This window comes from Canis lupus, chromosome 3 (genome assembly GCF_048164855.1).
Source record: "Canis lupus baileyi chromosome 3, mCanLup2.hap1, whole genome shotgun sequence".
Classification (NCBI taxonomy): domain Eukaryota; kingdom Metazoa; phylum Chordata; class Mammalia; order Carnivora; family Canidae; genus Canis; species Canis lupus.
In genome coordinates this window covers 31623713-31642095 of record NC_132840.1, presented here as the reverse complement: position 1 = coordinate 31642095, position 18383 = coordinate 31623713, and the positions used below count along the sequence as shown (strand labels likewise).

Genomic DNA, 18383 nt, shown 5'->3' with positions numbered 1-18383 from the left:
ATCTTGGTGGCCCAGTCCTGGTCGGTGTCTGGCCACAGGCTGTGACTCTGCTCCCACCCTTGGGGGGCATGAGAGCTGACACTTCTTGGGGGGAGTGGGACTCAGTGTGAGCATGTGCTGGGCAGTGCCGTCTGTGCCTGGGGCTTCCCAGAGAGGGGTCTGGTGGCCCTTACAGCTTGGACCCTGGCCCACCCCAGCTTTGAAGTGAGCATGGAAGTGGGGTCTGCTAGGGTCCTGCATATCATCCAGCCACCAGCAGAACAGAGGGGGCTGCAGTTGGGGAACGGTTGGGAGCCCATGGACGATGAGGGTGATCAGCCAGGGACTTCCTCGGCTGGTCCTGTGGAATTCTAGGGGTACCTGAGGGGCCCGTGACGCCCTGTAGACCCTCCTGGTGGGGGCAGGTGGCCTGGTCCTGCCTAGGCCCTCACTCCCTGAAGCTGAGAGTTCAGGTTACATAATCCCCCCCACTCCCCGCCCCATGGATTGTTGTAAGTGGCAGGAGCCAGGTCTGACAACAGGAGTTGTAATTGGATTTTAATTTTTAATGTCTGCAGTAGATGAAGAGCTATGGGCCCATTTGTACGTATTCTGTTACACTGCACCTAATAGGGCTACTTCATTAGTGGGTGACTGTCATGCCAGCCGCCTGCTCCCCGGAAGGCAGGGAGTCTGGCCCATAGACCCACAGGCTGCCTGCCACCTGCTCCGGTGTGGGGCAGGGCCAGGGTTGAGCTCCAGTGGGCGCTCCTTCACTGCTAGGCCACCTTCCCCTCCCTCTTCTGCATTCGTGCCCATTGAATCCCCCAGGCCCTGTGTGCTGGGGAGGGGCAGCCCTTGGAAGTTTGGGATCACACCCCTGGGAAATCCAGCTTCCATTGCAGGCCCCGTCAGGCCTTTGGACCCCAAGGACCACTGGGTGCAGATGGCCCTGGACTTGGGGCTCTGCCTGCCTCTTCCAACTGCCAGGCCAACCCCTGGAAGCCAGGACTCTATGTGTGACCTGGTTTCCCAGGTGCCAGGGGTGGGTGCAAACCAGGGTGCCCCTCGGGCCTCCAGATGGCCTTGGGCCCTGGGCAGAAGCAGGACCCCTGTGTCATTGGCCCCATCCCCATCCCCAGCTTGAGGGGTCCCTGGAGGCAGGATGGCTAGTCCCCCCTGCACTGCCCGCCCTCTAGATTATTCTTAGGTCTGTTGTATAACAAGCACGGCACAGGGAGCAAGGGCTCCTGGGAGCTGTCTCCAGCGGCAGCAGTCAGCCAGCCAGGAATGGAGCTTTGTCCCTTCTACCTGCCCGGTGCAGGGGACAGAGGAGGCTGCTTGGTCACCTAGCCCATCAGAGAGCTGGCCAGCCTGGGCTGTGGAGAGGGGATCTGGGGCCAACAGGGGCTCCAGGGCTCCCAGGGCTGAGTCAGGCACGGAGGCCTCAGCCTGTGGGTGCCTGTGTGTCCCCCCCAGCCCAGGGGTCTAGGGAGAGTGCCCACCCCAGTCCCGCCTAGCTCCTCTTCTTTCCACCCCCTCTGTGCTCCCAGCAGCCTCCAGGGCACTGATTCTGGGGTCTCCACCCCCACAGAGCAGAGCAGGCTCCTCACCTGTCCTCAGCTCCTGATGTGCATCAGACCCCGGTGGGCGGGAGGCGCCAGGAAGGTGGGGCTGGCACAGGCAAGCAGGCTGTGCCTGGAGAGCTGCGTCTGAGTGGGAAGGCCCCGGGGGACTCCACTCGCCTGTGTCCTGTGGGGCCAGCACCCCCTTCATCACCTCCCCCAACCCCGCACCCATGTGTGTACCCTGGCACTGACACACACATGTGTATACACACAATCACAAGACAGGAGGCCTCAGGCTGCCCCAGGGAAGGAGTGAGCTGGCTGGCGTATTGGGCCCCCCACTTCTCATCCTAAGACTTTGCCATACTCAGAGGGGTGCCCCTCCCACCAGCCAATGGGCCTTGGCAGCTGGGCCAGTGTGAGGAGCATTATGGGGACACCAGGAACAGCATGGGCCTGAGCTGCCGATCCTGGGAGGCAGAAGGGCAGGGAGGTGTGGGGGGCGGGGGGCAGTCTCTGAAATGTCACAGGAAGAGCCCGGGGAGCCTCTGACCCCTGCTAGGCACCTGCTCCCCCCAGTGCCACTTCTCCTGGTCCCCTTACGGGCTGTGTCACCTAACCAGAGGTCCCTTAGTCCTCCTCCAGAGAGCTTGGGCTTCTCATTGAATCATTCATGCAAAGCATGTAGCCCCCTGCCAGTGTTGGAGGCCTTGGGGCCCCAAGGCCACTGTGGACCTTGTCTGGGTGGCCCCCAGACAGGTGGATCTGGCCGAGGCACCCACCTTATCAGGAAGGCTGCATTCTCCCTGAACCCCAAGTGAGCTGCTCCTCCAGACCAGTGTGGAAGGGCCGCCTAGTGCCCTGTGCTGCCACAGCTGAAGAGCACAAACCTCTATCGCTGGAGCCTCAGGGACAGGTGTTCAGGGCTGTGCTCTCTCCAGAGGCTCTAAGCAAGGGTCGCTCCTACCTGTTCCAGCCCCCGGCGGCCTCCCTCCAATCTCTGCCTCTGTCTGCATGTGGTCCTGTCCCTCTGTGTGTTCTTCCCCTTCTCACAAAGACAATTATCATTGGATGGAGGACCTACCTGGGGCGATCCGGGACGAGCTCATCTCAAGGTACTTAGCTGGATCACACCTGCAGAGATCATCTTCTGCATAAGTTGTGGGATGTGGATATGTGTCTTGGAGGCCACCACGCAGCCCTCTGTAACAGCTGTGCTGTGCACCCACCATAGCCCTGCCCACGCCTGCGAGCCAGAGGCGGGGGCCACATCTCACACCCCTGAGCCCCACAGGCTGAAGTCCAGCTGAGTGAGCAGAGATGCTGCCTGCTGGGTCCCCACCGCCCCAGGCTCTCCTGGGCAGGGCATGCGCTCCAGAGGCTCCTGGGGATGGTAGGGAGGGGGCCCCGAGGTCCCAGCCTCTGGGGATGTGGAGGCCCTCCTTCAGTGAATGGCTGCTCCTGGATCCTGCCGGCCACTGATCATGGCCACCCAAGGGGTGGGGTCTCCCAAGTGCCCCTTTCGTCAAAGCTGGCTATTTTGCTGGTGAGGCGAGGGCCCTTGGGCAGTGGCCTGCTGCCTGGGGTCTCGAGTGCATCTCTGTACCGGGGTGGACCTGACAGCCCCCAGGGGCACCAGAGAGCTGCTCTGCTGAGGCACCCCTGGGCCTGAGCAGCCCCCGAGCTGTGTGGGCTTTAGGTGTTACCCGTGAGCATGAAAACACAGCCTCAAGGCAGGCGGGGGCATTTCCATAGAAATGAGCCTTTTAAACGGGCTGGGCTCCCGAGGATGCTCCAGCCTGAGAGCCACTCTAGAGGAATCTCAGGTGCTAGGGTGGGTGGCAAGGAGATCAGGGCCCTGGGGGGCTGTGCATCGCAGGCTAGCTTTCGCTGGAAGTGAAGCCCAGGGCCTGCCCAGGGCAGGGCCAGGGCTGGGAGGACACCCAGAGTGGGCAGACTTGGGTTGGCTCCCAGCTCTGCCACCAGCCCCTGTGTGGCCTTGGCCAGAAGACTTGGTCTGAACGTTTTCACCTGTGAGATGGGCTAATAGTAGTGAGCTGTGGGCAGCGGACAAGGGGCTGCGTGCAGAGCCCTGGCCAGCTGCTAGTGGTGGCCACTGCTGCTGGCCCTCCCCAGCTCCCCAGGAGCGAGGGTGAGAGGCCAGGGCAGTGGTATGGCCTGGTTCCCACTTCCTTCAGTGGTGGCCCTTCCAGCACAGGATGGTGGCCCTCTGGGCCCCTCCTTCACTAATCACGAAATGCCGCACTTTCTCAGAGCCTCTGACTGCTCCCCACCCCCGAGCATAGTAAAGACGTGGACCCTCTGGGATGTGTCCTGCAACCTCCAGAGAATAGAAAGGGTGCTGCCTTCCACCCTCACTCAGTTCCCCCCACCTGGGACCCCTGGGCTGAGCAGGCAGGACCCACTAGAGGTCAGGTATGGGGCCGCGGCCTGCTTCAGACCCCGGCCCTGACACTCCCTGAGCTGTAGGTTCCTAGCCAGACAGTGGCCTCTCTGAGCCCCAGGCCCTCATCCCCAAGGGAAATTCAGGGGACATGCCAGGGGTGATTGCTAATCCGAGGCTGGGGCTTCTTACTAGCTCTGGGAAGATGAACCCTGGGAAGATGGTTCCCCTTGATTGGCCCTCTGGAAGCAGGACTTGGGTACAATTTAGGACAGCCCAGGGTGGGGGACCAGCAGTGGGCCCCATGTACTGAGGGGAAGGCCAGGACACCACCAGACTCCCCAGGTCCTACTGCCTCTGAGTTGAGGCCGGGACGGGGGTCCAGACCTTGAGGCTTGGAGCCCAGAGCTGCATGGTTGCTCGCTGGTGCCCCAGCCCCAGTGGGCTTCTCTGGCTCTTTTGGGTCCTGTCATCGAGGGATGCCACTTGCAGTGACAGTCAGAAGCTGTCACGGAGAACATGGATAATCTGGATGGATCTCGGGAGGCCCTGACTCTGGGGGCTGGATGGGGGACACATGCCTCCCAGGAGGCCTCCCCCTACCTGGGGGACTGGCTCCAAGGCCCCAGTCCCCATATTTTTGCACTGAGGTTGGCAGCCCTGTGGGTCTGACACCGGCAGGCCCTGTGCAGAGGACTGCCCTGACACTGCATGGCTCTGAAAGGATCAGGTGCCCTGGGGAGCAGAGAGTGTCCTCCAGTAACTATGGTCAGTCCCTTCCCCAGGGGGCAGTGGAGGGGTGGGCAGGGGAAAGCCAGGCCAGAGGTGACCCTCTGTGCCACAGGCCTGAACGCAGCATGGTCTGCACCCCCAGCTCTGTGCCCTGCTTGCCGGCAGCCCTGACAGGAAAGAAAGAGTCAGGCCCGATGGCAGGGAGGTGCTGAGGCCCAAGTGTCTTTTCACACAAAAAAGCCCCAGGATCTTTGTCATCCTTCAGAAATGCCAACCTGCAAAGTAGCATTTGTGTTCTGCCTCCAGCCAATGGGAGGCAGACCTCTGCCCAGGCACCCTGCCTGACCCCTGCAGTGCCCCTTATCGGAAGGGGGCACCTGCAGGGTCCAGTCACTCCATTTGGCCCCACAGAGCCAGGGCAGTGACCCTGTCCACCCAGATATACAGAGGGAGAGAGCTGGGGGGTGGGGGGTGGCAGCCCTGGGTGCCGGACATGGGCGCTGGCCTTCAGGGGGCAAACCTGAAGTTCCCCAGGGAGTGTCTGGCTGGGGTACCCCCATGGGCCCCTCCACCCAGCCTGGCCTGCAGGGGAAGAGCTGGCAGGAGGGTTCCACAGTGGCGCGAAGGCAGCAGCTGCTGGCTGAGTGTGAGCCGGGGGAGGGGAGGGCTGCTTGGAAGGCCAGGGACCCCTTGCTGTGGCCCTTGGCCCACCCCAGGGCTTGAGAGCTGCCACCCTTAGCAGCAGGAGGCTGGGGCAGCATCCACCCCCTCCTAAGAGCTTCGAGGTCATGCATCTGCCCTTGTCTGCTGAGGAGAGCACGTGGGCCTGGGCAGGTGCCCATGTCGTTCTCAGGCAGTGGGGAGAGTGGCCTGGCTAGGGCTCCCTGATCAGGGACAGCTGTGAGCCTCCCTTGCAGGGGCCTGGCCATTGGTCAGCCTGGTCTTGGGAGCCCCCCTCTGTGTGTTGTTTCCAGCCCTCCCAGGGTTGGTACTTGGTTCTGTTGTTGCTCCATTTTATGTATGAGGATGTCGAGGCTGGGGGTGCTGACCTGCCCAGTCCTGGGGCTGGTGGGCAGTGGAGTGGGCGACCCCCTCTGCTTTCTGGTTACCCAGGAGCACCTGTGCACAGAGCAGACACTCCCTGGTTCTGGCCCCTCATGGCAGGTGTCGTCGTGGAGGCCCTGGGCTCGTTCATCCTGGTGTAGGGGTCTGGCCTCCCCCTTCCGTCTCAGTGCTGAGAAGCGGATGGCTCACAGGACCCCACCCATGGGCCCCGGGCCAGGCCCTCCAGCCCGCAGCCCTTGCCCCTCCAATCTGTACACCACCCTCCATCTACTCTGTGCACAGCCACATCCCACATCCACATTCCGCGTCCCCGTGCCACTGCCACGCACCGGGGTCCTCTAGCCCAGGGGTGGGGTGGAGCTGTCTCTGTGTCCCCGGCGTGTCCCCATATGTCCCGGCGCCACAGGTTGTGGTGGCTCCCACTGTCCCTGGGACTGTGCCCACGTCAGGGTACAGCCTGATGGGAAAGCCCTTCCTCCCTCAGGTGGGGTGCGGGAGGCGAGGGACACCCTTTGGGAGCCTGAGGACCAGACACCTCCTGACTCAGCAACAAGCCCGTGCCCCGCTGGCTATGGGCAGGGGGTCCGGGCTGCCCAGGCCAGCTCCCCTGGGGAGCCCTCCTGGGCCTGGGCGGCGCTGAGTCCCCCTGCCCTCTGTGCAGCTGTCCGCAGACCACCCACCGCAGAGGCAGATCCCGGGACCACCAGAGCCGGTTCCTGGGGCCGTGGCCTGCTCTCTTCGGGCTGCGGGGGCATTGACCGCAGCGGCTCCCAAGCCTGCCTCGGCCAGCAGGCCACGAAGGGTGGGGTACTCCTGGCCTCTCTATGCCTTGATAAGTTGGGGGTGAGAGAGGGATGGGCAGGGGTTCAGCTCCCTGGAACAAGGCCAGTCTGTGCTCCTCTGGGCAGAGCTGTGTCCTGAGGGCCTGGGCGGCCCATCTGAGCGTGCTCTTTCTGTGACCCGTCCTTGTCACCCTCACCCATCCAGCGCCCCCTTCAGCGCCCCCTCCAGCCTGGCATGCTGTGGTGTGTGGGGGGGGGGGCGGTGTGACAGGGTGGGTGGACTGCAAGGGGAGGGGTCATGCAGTGGAGGCTGGTTGGCTGAAACCATGACCTCGGTTCTGTGGGCCTAGACCAGCAATGCCCGGTGAGGGTCCAGCCCCTTTACTGGAACGGGGCGGCCTGACGCGGCCCCCAGCCTTCCTGACCAGTATCTTGGGGGGTAGGGCCCAGTAGGGCCCCGGGAGTTCTTCAGGGTGAGGCTCCCGAGTGCAGGGAGGAGCAGCACATGGATGCCAGTGGGATTCTAGCTGCGCCTAGGGCCCAGTCGGCCTCTGCAGAGGAAAGAGCCACTGGACCATGTTTCTCTGGTGCTGTGGGGTTCGGAGAGCCAGCCCATTCCTGGGGCCCCTCTGGTGTGCCGGCCAAGGCTGCTAGGCACCTGGAACTGGATAATGGCCGACCCACTAGACACTCTGTCCACCTGCCCAGAGTGGGTGCCAGGGATGGTCTGGGCCTGGTGGGTGTGGAGGACCGGCCACGCGATAGGCTCATATTTGCCTTTTTCGGGCAGGTCTGCACAATGTGGTGGTCCATCTGCCATTCCCAGCATGGATGGGGAGCATGGGAGCGTGGGCAGGGGCTAGGGGCCCCAAGAGGGGGCTCAGGGCAGTGTGGGGAGAGGCCTAGGCAGCCCTGCTTTTCTGCAGAGGTGAGTCCTCCCAGGCCTACCAGTTGGGGAGGGCTGGGGGGCCTTGAGGGCAGGGTTGGGGCATGCTGGAGTCCAGTTGGAGAGGACTGGAGGGTCTTGGGGGCAGAGTTGGGGTGCGCTGGAGTGGCAGATGGTCTCCCCCTCCCAGGGGACATGCCAGAGGCAGGGCCTGCAGGTGTGAGAGCACGTTTGGGGAGCCCGTCGCCCCTCCACCCCACATGCCACTCAGGGCCTCCCCTCATTCCCCCGGGGTGGAGGGCAGGCCCCTCCCCATCGTGCCCCTACCTTTACCCCCTACCTGTGGTGGCACAGCGGGCGGAGGCGGGCGTCCTCGTGGTTGGGTTTGTGTCTGTGTTTGTGCATTTTGTGTATTTTTAAAGCGACTCTGCAGCTGTGCTTGACTCAGTTACATTCTGAAGGAGCTCTGCACGCGGCGCATTGTGGGGTTATTTTGGGCTTGGCATTATTGGGAATTATTATATTCTGCGTCTGCAAGGAAATGCACCACCGCCCGGGGGATCATGGGGCTGAGGTGTCGGGGGGTACTTGCTGCAGTTTGGGAAGTGGCCCAGAGTGAGGTGGGGGCATCCCCCAAGGGCTGCCCCACGCTGCCTGCCCCTCACCCTTGGGTGCAGATGGCCGCAGGCCCTGTTCACAGCAGGTGCCCTGTGAAGGGCTGCAGGCTTGAGCTGGGGGCTGGGGTGTCAAGCAAGGCCCCTGGCAGTGTTCGTGGCTGTGGGGTGCTCTCAGGGAGCAGACACACAGATGGGTGCCAGGAGAGCAGGAATAGCTGTGTGGGGATGCTGGGACTCGGGGGGCCTCCCTGCCCGTACCCCCGGGGCTCCTGGCTGGAGTTGGTCCAGAACCAGAACCAGAGCCCACGTCAGACAGTTTCCCCAGACCCCCAGCACATGCTACTGTCTGCACTCACCACCCCCGCCGGGTGCTCCCCAGGTCCCCCATCCGAGGAAATCCCTCGAAGGGTTGCAGCCCTCTCATGGACATGCCACCCCAGTCATATAGTAAGGGAAGACCACCCCCAGGCCAGTGAGTGGGGGTCTACTGCACACCCCACCACGTGTCACCTTGTCCCTGTCCGGCCCAAATCCCTCTGTCTGTGGCTGCACCCCCACCTTGTGGGATCTGGAGGGCATTGCTCAGTGGGCACGTGGCTCTGTGCTGGGCTCTGACCTTGTGTTCTCTGCCACACACTCTCCTGTCTTGTCAGAAAGACCTAAATTGCCCCCCTGCACTCAGCTGTGCCTTAAAAAGACCCAGATGGTGACTCAGCCATCCCCACTGGGCACTGCTCCTGGAGACCCACAAGGGCACTGGGGTGGCTTGGTCTTCTTGAAGCCCCTGGGCCAGACTTGCTCCCACAATGGGACATGGCCCGGTGGGCGGCCCCTTCTCTCGGCCTCTGGTGTAGGTCCTGTTTGTCCAGCCTGGGACACTGGCCCCTTTCTTAAGGAGTGGGAAGCTGTCTCCAGAACCCCTGGGCCTGGCCTCTCCAGTCCCAGTGTCCGTGACTGGCCACAGTGGCTTTTCCATCCTTTCTCGATGGTCATGATGCTGGCCAGTCCTTATCCAGGGTCGTCTGGAGTTTGGGGCACTCAGGGCTCTCCCAGGGTAGCCTCTCCCAGGCTGGAGGCTCCATCCTTGGCATCTCCTGCCCGGTCTGGGGTTGGGGACTTGCCTGGCCATGGCGAAGGGGCTACAAGGGACCAGAGGTCTGGGGGGCTTGTGCCCCTCAGCAGCCACGTGGGCTGTGATATGGGGTCACCCTCTGCCAGTGGTTTCCAGGGGACAGTGGCTTCTCTTGGTGCTTCTGACTCTCCTGGTTGGTCACCCTGAAATGAATGAGATGGCTCAGATGCTCCCCAGACAAGAAAGATATGCTGCAATGGGGAAAACCCATTCTCCTGGGGCTATGGTGGGGGACCAAGCCTGCTGGACAGCAGCCTGCTCTGGATGGGCATAGAGGGACACAGTGGTCAAGGACCTCTGAGGGAGCGGCTTTCCTTGGAGCCCTTGCTGCAGGAGGGTGATGTGCCCAAGGGCCAGCCGGCACACATGCTGCCCTTCGGGAGGGTGGGGACAGTTCTGGTCCTGCCTATGGGAGTGCTGGGGCTGCTCCCAGTGCTGTTTGCTTGAACATCCCCAGTGACTCACCCTCCGGATAAGCCACCCTTCTTCTTTCTTTTCTTTTCTTTTCTTTTTTTGCCCTAGAGAAAAAAATAAACATTCATGTGCATAGCACTTGATGGCTGCTGGGGCCCACGCAATCCAGAGGTAGGGAGTTGGGGGGCAGAGGGTGAGCAAGGGGGCAGGCAGGCCAGGGACATGGTGCCCTGGGCTCCCTGTGCTTGTGTCTGCTGCTGGCTTGACTTGCCACAGGCTGCGGGTGGAAGTGCATGTCGGGAGGACAGTCACCATGGGCAGGGAGTGTGACCTGTTGCCACCCCAGCTCCGTGTTCCTTGAGGCCCTGAGGGTCAAGGATTGATGACCAGGTGGAGTTGAGGACCTCAGGGGCCTGAGCAGGGGGCTCATGGAGACAGATGCCCAGGATGGCCCTTCTGTGGTCAGTGCCCACTGCCTGGGCAGCTGCTGTGCTCTGTGCTGAACTGGGGTAGCCCTTCCTCCTCCAACAGGCCCCCTGGGCCCTCTGCTCTCTGCTGGGCACACATCTGGGTCCAGTAGGATGTCAATGTCTCTCTTTGATCTTGAAGGAAATTGTCTCTTCCAGGTTTCTTGGCCCTGGCCTCCCTGAGCTATGTGTTCACACCCCCGGCCTCCCTGAGCTGTGCGTTCACACCCCTGGCCTCCTTGAACTGTGCGTTCATACCCTTAGCCTTCCTGAGCTGTGTGTTCACACTCCCGGCCTCCCTGAGCTGTGTGTTCACACTCCTGACTTCCCTGAGCTGTGTGTTCATACCCCCAGACTCCCTGAACTGTGTGTTCGCACCTCCGGCTTCCCTGAGCCATGTGTTCACACCCTTAGCCTTCCTGACCTGTGTGTTCACACACTGACCTCCCTGAGCTGTGTGTTCACACTCCCAACTTCCCTGAGCTGTGTGTTCACACCCTTAGCCTTCCTGAGCTGTGTGTTCACACACTGACCTCCCTGAGCTGTGTGTTCACACTCCCAACTTCCCTGAGCCATGTGTTCACACCCTTAGCCTTCCTGACCTGTGTGTTCACACACTGACCTCCCTGAGCTGTGTGTTCACACTCCCAACTTCCCTGAGCTGTGTGTTCACACCCTTAGCCTTCCTGAGCTGTGTGTTCACACCCCTGGCCTCCCTGAGCTGTGTGTTCACATACTGACCTCCCTGAGCTATGTGTTTATGCCTCTAACCTCCCTGAGCTGTGTGTTCACACTCCCAGACTCCCTGAACTGTGCATTCACACCCTTTGCCTTCCTGACCTGTGTGTTCACACACTGACCTCCCTGAGCTGTGTGTTCACACTCCTGACTTCCCTGAGCTGTGTGTTCACACCCTTAGCCTTCCTGAGCTGTGTGTTCACACCCCTGGCCTCCCTGAGCTGTGTGTTCACACCCCTAGCCTTCCTGAGCTGTGTGTTCACATACTGACCTCCCTGAGCTATGTGTTTACGCCTCTAACCTCCCTGAGCTGTGTGTTTACACCCCCGGCCTCCCTGATCTGTGCGTTCACACCCCTGGTTTCCCTGAGCTGTGTGTTCACACCTTTAACCTCCCTGAACTATGTATTCACACCTCTGCTCTGAGCCGCTTCAGCCTCCCTGAGACTTTGCCCCCTACCTGCTAGCTGATCAAGGCATTTCCTGTCTTAGAAAAGACAGACTCTGGCTCTGATCCCAGTGCTTTGGCAGTTAGAGGGGCAGTCACTCTGACCCCCACTCTGAGTGGGGGAGCTGGCTGGGCAGACCTTATGCTTTTGCAAGGAAGCTCATTGTGGCTGCTGCTGGCAGGTCAGCAACTGAATATCCCAGGAAAGATGGCTTGGGTAGGGGTGTCGCCAGGGCACTGCCACCTGCCTCCAGCCTGGCCCTCCCTGCTGCCTGGGTCTGGATCTGGGGGAGATTACTTTGTAAACACCTAGCAAGAAGTTGTGTACTGGCACGGCTTTGGGCACTGGGTTAGCTATGGGTTGCATGGCCGTATCCCCAGGGAGCCCCCTAGCACAGACTCGTTCCCCATGAGGTACATCCCCTACATAGACCTGGTCGCCACACAGTTGGTCTTGAGGCCAAGATTAACTCCCTGCTCTGTCTCTTGTGTTTCCAGTGTCTCAGCTTTTGATATGGGTGCTTATGCAACCATTGCTCTTCTGGCACAAAAGGTGAATTAATCTGGGGACGTTGTAGTATGTGGTAATGTGGGCTGGTGGTCTCCTTGCATTGGGGCTGCCTCTCCTGGTGGTGGGGCAGCAGGATTACAAGACACCCAGGGTGTGTGGGTACCCGTGGAACCACTGGCTCATAGAGAGAGACCCAGAAGCCCCCTCCCAGGCCCGAGGCACTGGCCCCCATCTGGAGGCTCAGCATGTGCCACAGGGACGGTTTTGGAGTTTACAGGCTCTGTTCATGTGCCACGAGTCCCATGAGCGCAGCCTCTTGGGGTGACCTCACCTCCCCCCGTGGGAGACATAACAACAAATTCTGCACTAACCACAGCCTGTCTGACATGTTTATTCAGTTTGCTGCTGGAGATGAGTGTGCTACCACCCAGGATTTTTAAATGTTTCCGTTGTGCCGGTGAACGCTACATGAACAAAGTAGTGATGGAGCTAATCCCGCAGCAGCTCATGCACAACCTCAGATGTGCCAGCAGCCCGGGGGCTGGGGGCAGCTCTTGGAGGATGGTTTCAGGAGTGTGTGCTGTGACAGGGCTGTCCATCCTAGGCACAGCAAGACTGGAGGGTGCTGACGGCCGGGAGGGGGCCAGCATGCGGCAGCCCCTTGCCGTTCCCCTGACCCTGTGCCCTGAGCCTCGTCCTGGGCCAAGAGCTCTTCTGCTCACTGCACGTGCACCCTAGCTGGTCCGCTCTAGCTCTGCCTCCACCTTCATGCCCACAACCCCTGAGTGCTGAGTCCAGCCAGAGAAACAGCTCCATGGCCCTGTCTGTGTCTCCATCTCTGCAGGCAACTGGCCTGGTCCTTTCTGGGCTTTGTGAAGGTTTCAGCACTCTGTGGGGTTGGGGGAGGGCCCCCTTCTGCCCACCCCCGTCCTGGGCTGCCCCATGGAGCTGGGCCCATTCCTGTCCCTCTGCCTTTCCCTGAGGGTGGGGGCTGCTTCTGGTTTGCTCACTGCTCCCTTCTGAGCCCCATGTGCAAGCCTGACACATGGCAGATGCTTAACGAACGATGATGACCGGCAGCTGGGGGTGTGGGCAGGTGGGAGGAACACCAGCAAGGAAGGATGGCTGAGCCCGGCCCTGGAGTGGGGGCTCCCCACCCCCCCGCCCCCTGCCCAGAAATGTGCCCCAGGCCTATAGGCCTGGTAGCCCATGGCAGGGGCTGATTTGCATACATTTGCATCTGCACGTTCATGCTTCTGATTTCAAGGATTTTTGTGGTTTTAATTATTAAAAGTGGCCAAGAGTGGCCTGCAAATGGCCCCAGGTGCAAAGACTGGCTACCCAGGCATGTGGCATAGATTGCAAGCCCTAGAGGGCTGGCCCAGCCTGCTGTGGGCCAAAGCTGTGGGAATGGGCATCCCTCGGTGGGCTGGGCTGGTGGCTGTGCGGCTGTTTGCCCTGGAATCCGGCCCTCTTGTCTCAGTGCCAGGCTGGCTGGGGCCCTGCCTGGCTGCCACTCGCAGGCACAGAATCTAGGTCAGGCTGGTGCAGAGAGGCAGGGCAGTCCACTGGGGCCACGGCAGCCCGGGGCAGGTCCCTGACCTGATGATCTTGACGGGGGGTAGGGGTATGGGTATGGGGGTTCAGTCCTGGTGGGGGGTGAGGAGGGAGGCAAGTGGCAGGATGTTGCAGCTGAGGGTGCCATTGGCAGGGGTGAATGGGGTCTGTCTGCGTGGGGCAAGGCACCTAGGGTGTGGATGTGGCCCTTCAGACAGAGCCTTCCAGAAGCCCCCGTCCCTCTGGCTGTCTGTGTCCTCCATTCCCTGCCACCCACCCCGTCATTGCCCGAGTCATCCCGTCCCCCCACCTCCTCCCACTGGTCCATCTGTGGCCCTGGGGCTCTGGCTGCATTCTGCTCTGCACAAGGACTGGAGCTGGTCACCAGCACTGGGCCTCAGCTCCCCTCCTGCCCTGGCAACCCTCTGGCCCACGGGCCTCTGCCGTCCTTGCTGTCCCCTATCTCCACGGACACCACGTCCATCCAGCCCTGCTGCTGTGTCGTCCTTGTGCATCCTGCTCTTCTGCCTAGGAATTTAGTGCTGTTTCCAAGCTGTTTGCTGGCTCAGCAGGGCTTGAGGGACCATGAAGCAGATTCATGCCCTGGTCTGGGGCTGGCATGGGGCTGCTGGGGGCAGTGGGGACGCCAGGCTTTGAGCAGCAGCCCCTGCCACCCAGGACCTTTGGGCCTGCAGTTCTGTCTGCAGCTCACCCATTACCCTGTACTTCTGTCCAGGTCTGGGGCTTGCCTGGGTCTGCTTTTTCCAGACATCTTCTCAGACGCACCCTTTGGAACTCACTCCTGGGGTCAGGGCCTGGGTCCTGGTCTTGGCTCTGCCTCTGCTTAGCTATGAGCCCCAGGCAAAATGTCCGTGCCTCAGTTTCCCTATCTGAAAGCAAAGAGGTTGGACCCGGTGGCCTCCGGGGGCCCTTCTAACTCAGACATTCTGAGGAGCAGAGTGGAGGATGCCCCGCAGTGCTGGTGGACTCATGGTACAGCCTGTCTGAGGCTGGGCTGCAGCTTACTGCAGCAGGTCACTGGAGAAGCGTTTCCTTGGAGATTTATGTAGGACGGAAGTCCGGAGACAAAATCTGAGGTGCCCTGTGGAGGTTTGTGCGGTTGCAGATCTGCTCTACTCCACTCATGAGGAGGCGACTGCTCATAGCCTCTTGTCCCGGGAGGCTGTCAGGCAGAGTGGCTGCTCCCCAGGCACTGGTCAGGGCCCGTGGCCCTGAGGATAGTAAGGCGGTGCTCCTGGGCCCTCCCCATACAGTGGCCACCAAAGGGGACAATGCAGTGGCATCTTCGGTACCTGAGGCCTGGCCCCAGCTGTGCCCCTTGCCCCCTCACTGCCCTTCAGGCCTTTCTCTGAGCCTCATCTGGAGGCCCTTCAGAACTGCTGGCCCTCCCTTGGTTTACAGACAGGGAAGCTAAGGCCAGAGGGGCAGTGGCTTCATGGGTCACACAGAGGTCGGACAGAACAGGGAACTGGGGTCTCCTGACACCTGGTTCTCCGTGTGCCTTCTCCTGTCTCCAGTGGTCTTTGCTCTCCCTCCCTCCCTCCCTCCCTCCCTCCTGGCCTGGTGGTCAGTCTAGGGGATGCAGTGCTTCCATTGGCTGGTGGATGGCTGTGGGGTTTGGGCCAGGCAGGGAGGGACAGCCAGTGAGTGGTGGGGGTTGTACTTCCTGTCTAGGCCCGTGTCCCTGCCCCTCTGTTTCTGGGTCTCCACCAGGGGTCTTCTGTCCCTCTTTTTCCTTTGCAAATACCATTTTGTTCATCCCAACACAGGTTGTGCACAGCAGCACTCTCACCAGGCCCTGGGCGTGTGTATGTGAGCACACAGGTCCTGCAGGTCCCCACACGCCAGGAGGAGCCCAGGCCTAGCTGGGACCCCATGTGTTGGGGTGCAGTCTGGCCTTCTCCTGGTGATGTTTGAGAACCAAAGGATGGACCCAGTTGGAACTCATGGCCAGATCCAGCCTCACCTTGGCCTCTGCCTAGTGTTTTAGATCTGGACGGCGAGGACCCCGTTCCAGGGAGTGGAGGTGGATGGTGCCCTGGGTCCTCTGGGGGTGCTTCGACAGGCAGGCCCCCTGTGCTGAGTATAGAGGCCTGGGCTCTGTCCCTAGGTGAGGGAAGCCCTGCCCTTGCAACCCCAGGTCAGAGCTAAGCCCTCTGCAGAACCTTCAGCCTCAGGCAGGGAGTGGGCACGGGCAGGTGGCCAGAAGGAGGGGAGGGAGCTGGTGGTGGGCTGTGGCAGCTGGAGGCTGTGGCAGCTGGAGGTGTATGCCCAGCAGGAGGAGAAGGGCCTGGGAGGGCAGAACTTGGGCTCCAGAGCACGGAGCACGAGCTCTGCACCCCTCCAGGAGGAAGGGCTCAGGCAGGGCCCCAGGCACCCCCACCCCACCTGAGGGTATCTGTGTATTCCGGTCCCGTTCTTCAAACAAGAACAAATTAGACTCCTGCGGGCCCCACAGGCCCTTCTTCCAGACGCGCGCGTGCATCCCCACCCACCACCAGTCAGGCCAAATGCTCTCAAAGACAGAATTTTGCTTAAATGCCCAGAAAGGAGATTTAGGAGATCGGAATCTTGCAAATTAACATGTGCGGCAGGCGGCTTTTAATCACCGCGGTGATCACCCGCCCGCCCCGCCCCTCCAGGGAAGTCAGCTCCAGGCTGCGCGGGGGTGGGGCCGGCAGAGCCGATGGATTATTCATCAGAACCTGAACTTGAACCAGAACCTCTCTTTGTCCACCCCAGGGAGCCGGCACCCCGCAGGGACCCCATGTCTTCGTGCCCCCCTCTGTTCCTCTCTCTTCCTGCTGCTCCCTGCCTCAATGTCCCCATTTCTGAGGCTTTGGGGCTACTGGCCTTTCTCAGGGGGGATTGTGTAAGGACACTTGCAGAGCTAGGCATGGGGTGCTGGACTGGCCCCTCCCTCTTTTGCTCCCTGGCCTCAGGCAACCTCTGGTGCTATTGTTTGGCCTGGTCCCCTCTTCTTGGCCCAACAGAGCCTACCTCAGCCTCCCCGGCTCCAGCCGGCTGTAGGACCCCCTCCTGCTGCAGTCAGCAGAGAACCTCCGTCACACCTGGTGCCAGATGGAGGCTCTGCTTCTCTCTTTGGGGTCTGTGCCAGCCCAGTGGACACAAGCCCAGGGACCCTGACGGTGCTCACTGGACACATGACCCATGTGGACATGAGAGTCCCAGTGTCAAGTTCACGAGGACAGATCCCCAGCCCCGGCAATGGCCCCGTCCACCGAAGCCTAGGGTTCTGCTAGTGACAGCCACGGGAGAATGGCTGTCCCTTTAAGGGAGCTGGGCAGCAGCCCTGTGGCTTGCCCTGGGGAGGATCCAGGTGGTGGTGGTGACAATTCCTGTATCTCACTCCCCTCCACGCCTGGGGGCCTGGCCTGGCAGGAGGCAGTCACACCTGGGGTGGCAGCAGCTCCGAGTAGCCCCAGGTGCTCCCCCTCTGGCCTGCTGCCTGCCTGCCACCCCAAACCCAGTCTCCTACATCTCCATAAACCTCCCCGGGCCACTCCTACGGCTGTGGGCAGAAGCGGCAGCTTTCAAAACAGCACCCGAGGGACGAGGGACGGACGAGGGACGAAAATCTCTTTCGTTGATGTGGGAGATGTTATTTCTCTCAGATGCTGGATGCAGCAGGTTGAACCAGAACACACCGCAGGAAGAGGCAGGTGGCACTGGATCAGGATCGGTTGGGGGCCGCTCAGCACGTGCCTACCCCTAGACTGCTCCCCCTTGGCCCAGGCAGGACCCCAGACCCCAGGATCTTCTGCAGGACCCTCACTGAGGGACATGTGGGGGGAGGCAGAGAAGGAGCCTATGAGGGGTTTGGATGCCACGTGGCCAGGGCTGTCACCAGGGGCTCCCGGACCCCCATCGTCACCATCCTGTACACATACCTGACCAGGTAGCAGTGAAATGTCACCCTAGCCGTCCTTGAAGCACTGAGCATTCTTGGGAGCCCCTCCTTGGAGAAAACTAGCCCATGGGGTCTGGGGGAGGCTGGGTGTAATGATCTGAGGGACCCCGTGGTCTTAAGGGGCTGCCAATGGGGGGGATGTTTTGTCCTTGAGGGGAGCGTGCTGCTACCCGCCTCTGGTAGGAGGGAGATCAGAGTAGCTGAGCGTGACCTCTGGAGCCACTGCTGGAGGAGCGGGCACGCGCCACCCCCACCCCAGCCCCTGAGCCAGCTGAGACCCCCACCGCACCCCAGCACACGCTGCCTCCCCTGCCCACCGCGGACCTGGACCGTGAAGGGTTAAGGCAGGCGGGGCTCTGGCGGGAGGGGCGGTCCCACCGGCAGCGGCGGGCTGAACACTCGGTGCTCCGGATCGGCCATGGGCCCGTGCTCAGGAGCAGGGACACGCGGGGCCAGCAGAGCACCCGGCCCCCCTTGGGCCACGCTGGTATCTGTGGGGGTGGTACCTGTGGGCCATGGAGGAACCCGGGGACCCTGGCGGGCTCAGTCGGGACGAAGGTAAGAGGGATCAGAAGGGGATCCAGGAAGGAGGCTGTGATCTCCCCAGCAGGGAGCCAGGGTCAGGTGCTGAACGGCCTATTGGTGACCCACCGGGCAGAGCTCGACCCCCTCCCCCCGGGGTCTCTGGGACATTCCCATTCCCCCAACACATACACATCCCCCTGTCCCCCACATCACCCCCCTCTGTGCTGGCATCTCTGCAAAAAGTGGTGACAATCCCGATGGGCAGTGGGGAGGAGTTGCCCCAGCAGAGCTACCAGTCCCCAACGTCCAGCTGGCCCCCAGGGGATGACGGCCTCAGTGTGGGGGGGTCAGATCTGGAGTATCCTGCCCTGGGGGACCTGGGGGCTCACCCGGCCAGTCCCCTCCCGCTCCCCTTGTCCTGGGCAGCGTGGTAGCCCTGAGCCTTGTCAGCACCCTGGACAGGGCAACAGCTGCCTCTCCCCGAGGAGCCGGTTCTGCCTGCGGAGCCCCCGGGGGTGGGGCTGAGGGTGGATTTCCTGCTCAGATCTGTTGCTCAGTCCTGACCTGGGGGCCCGGGCACTATCCTGGGCAGACCCCAGAGATCAAC

At 61.7% G+C, this 18383-nt stretch overlaps 1 protein-coding gene across 4 annotated transcripts in view; it reads left to right on the top strand.

The window, feature by feature from the left end:
• The window catches only part of PLCH2 (phospholipase C eta 2), a 63466-nt gene that overhangs the window by 11639 nt on the left and 33444 nt on the right, over positions 1-18383 (top strand). The window contains exon 1 of one of the 4 annotated variants that reach the window (XM_072819980.1): positions 17631-17809. The exons of 2 other annotated variants lie outside the window; for them this stretch is intronic. In XM_072819980.1, coding sequence (XP_072676081.1) covers positions 17767-17809 — 43 coding nt within the window. In that variant the 5' untranslated portion in view covers positions 17631-17766. Of the gene's footprint in view, positions 1-17630; positions 17810-18383 lie in introns of those variants that run through there. One more of the 4 variants, XM_072819982.1, reaches the window with a different exon arrangement.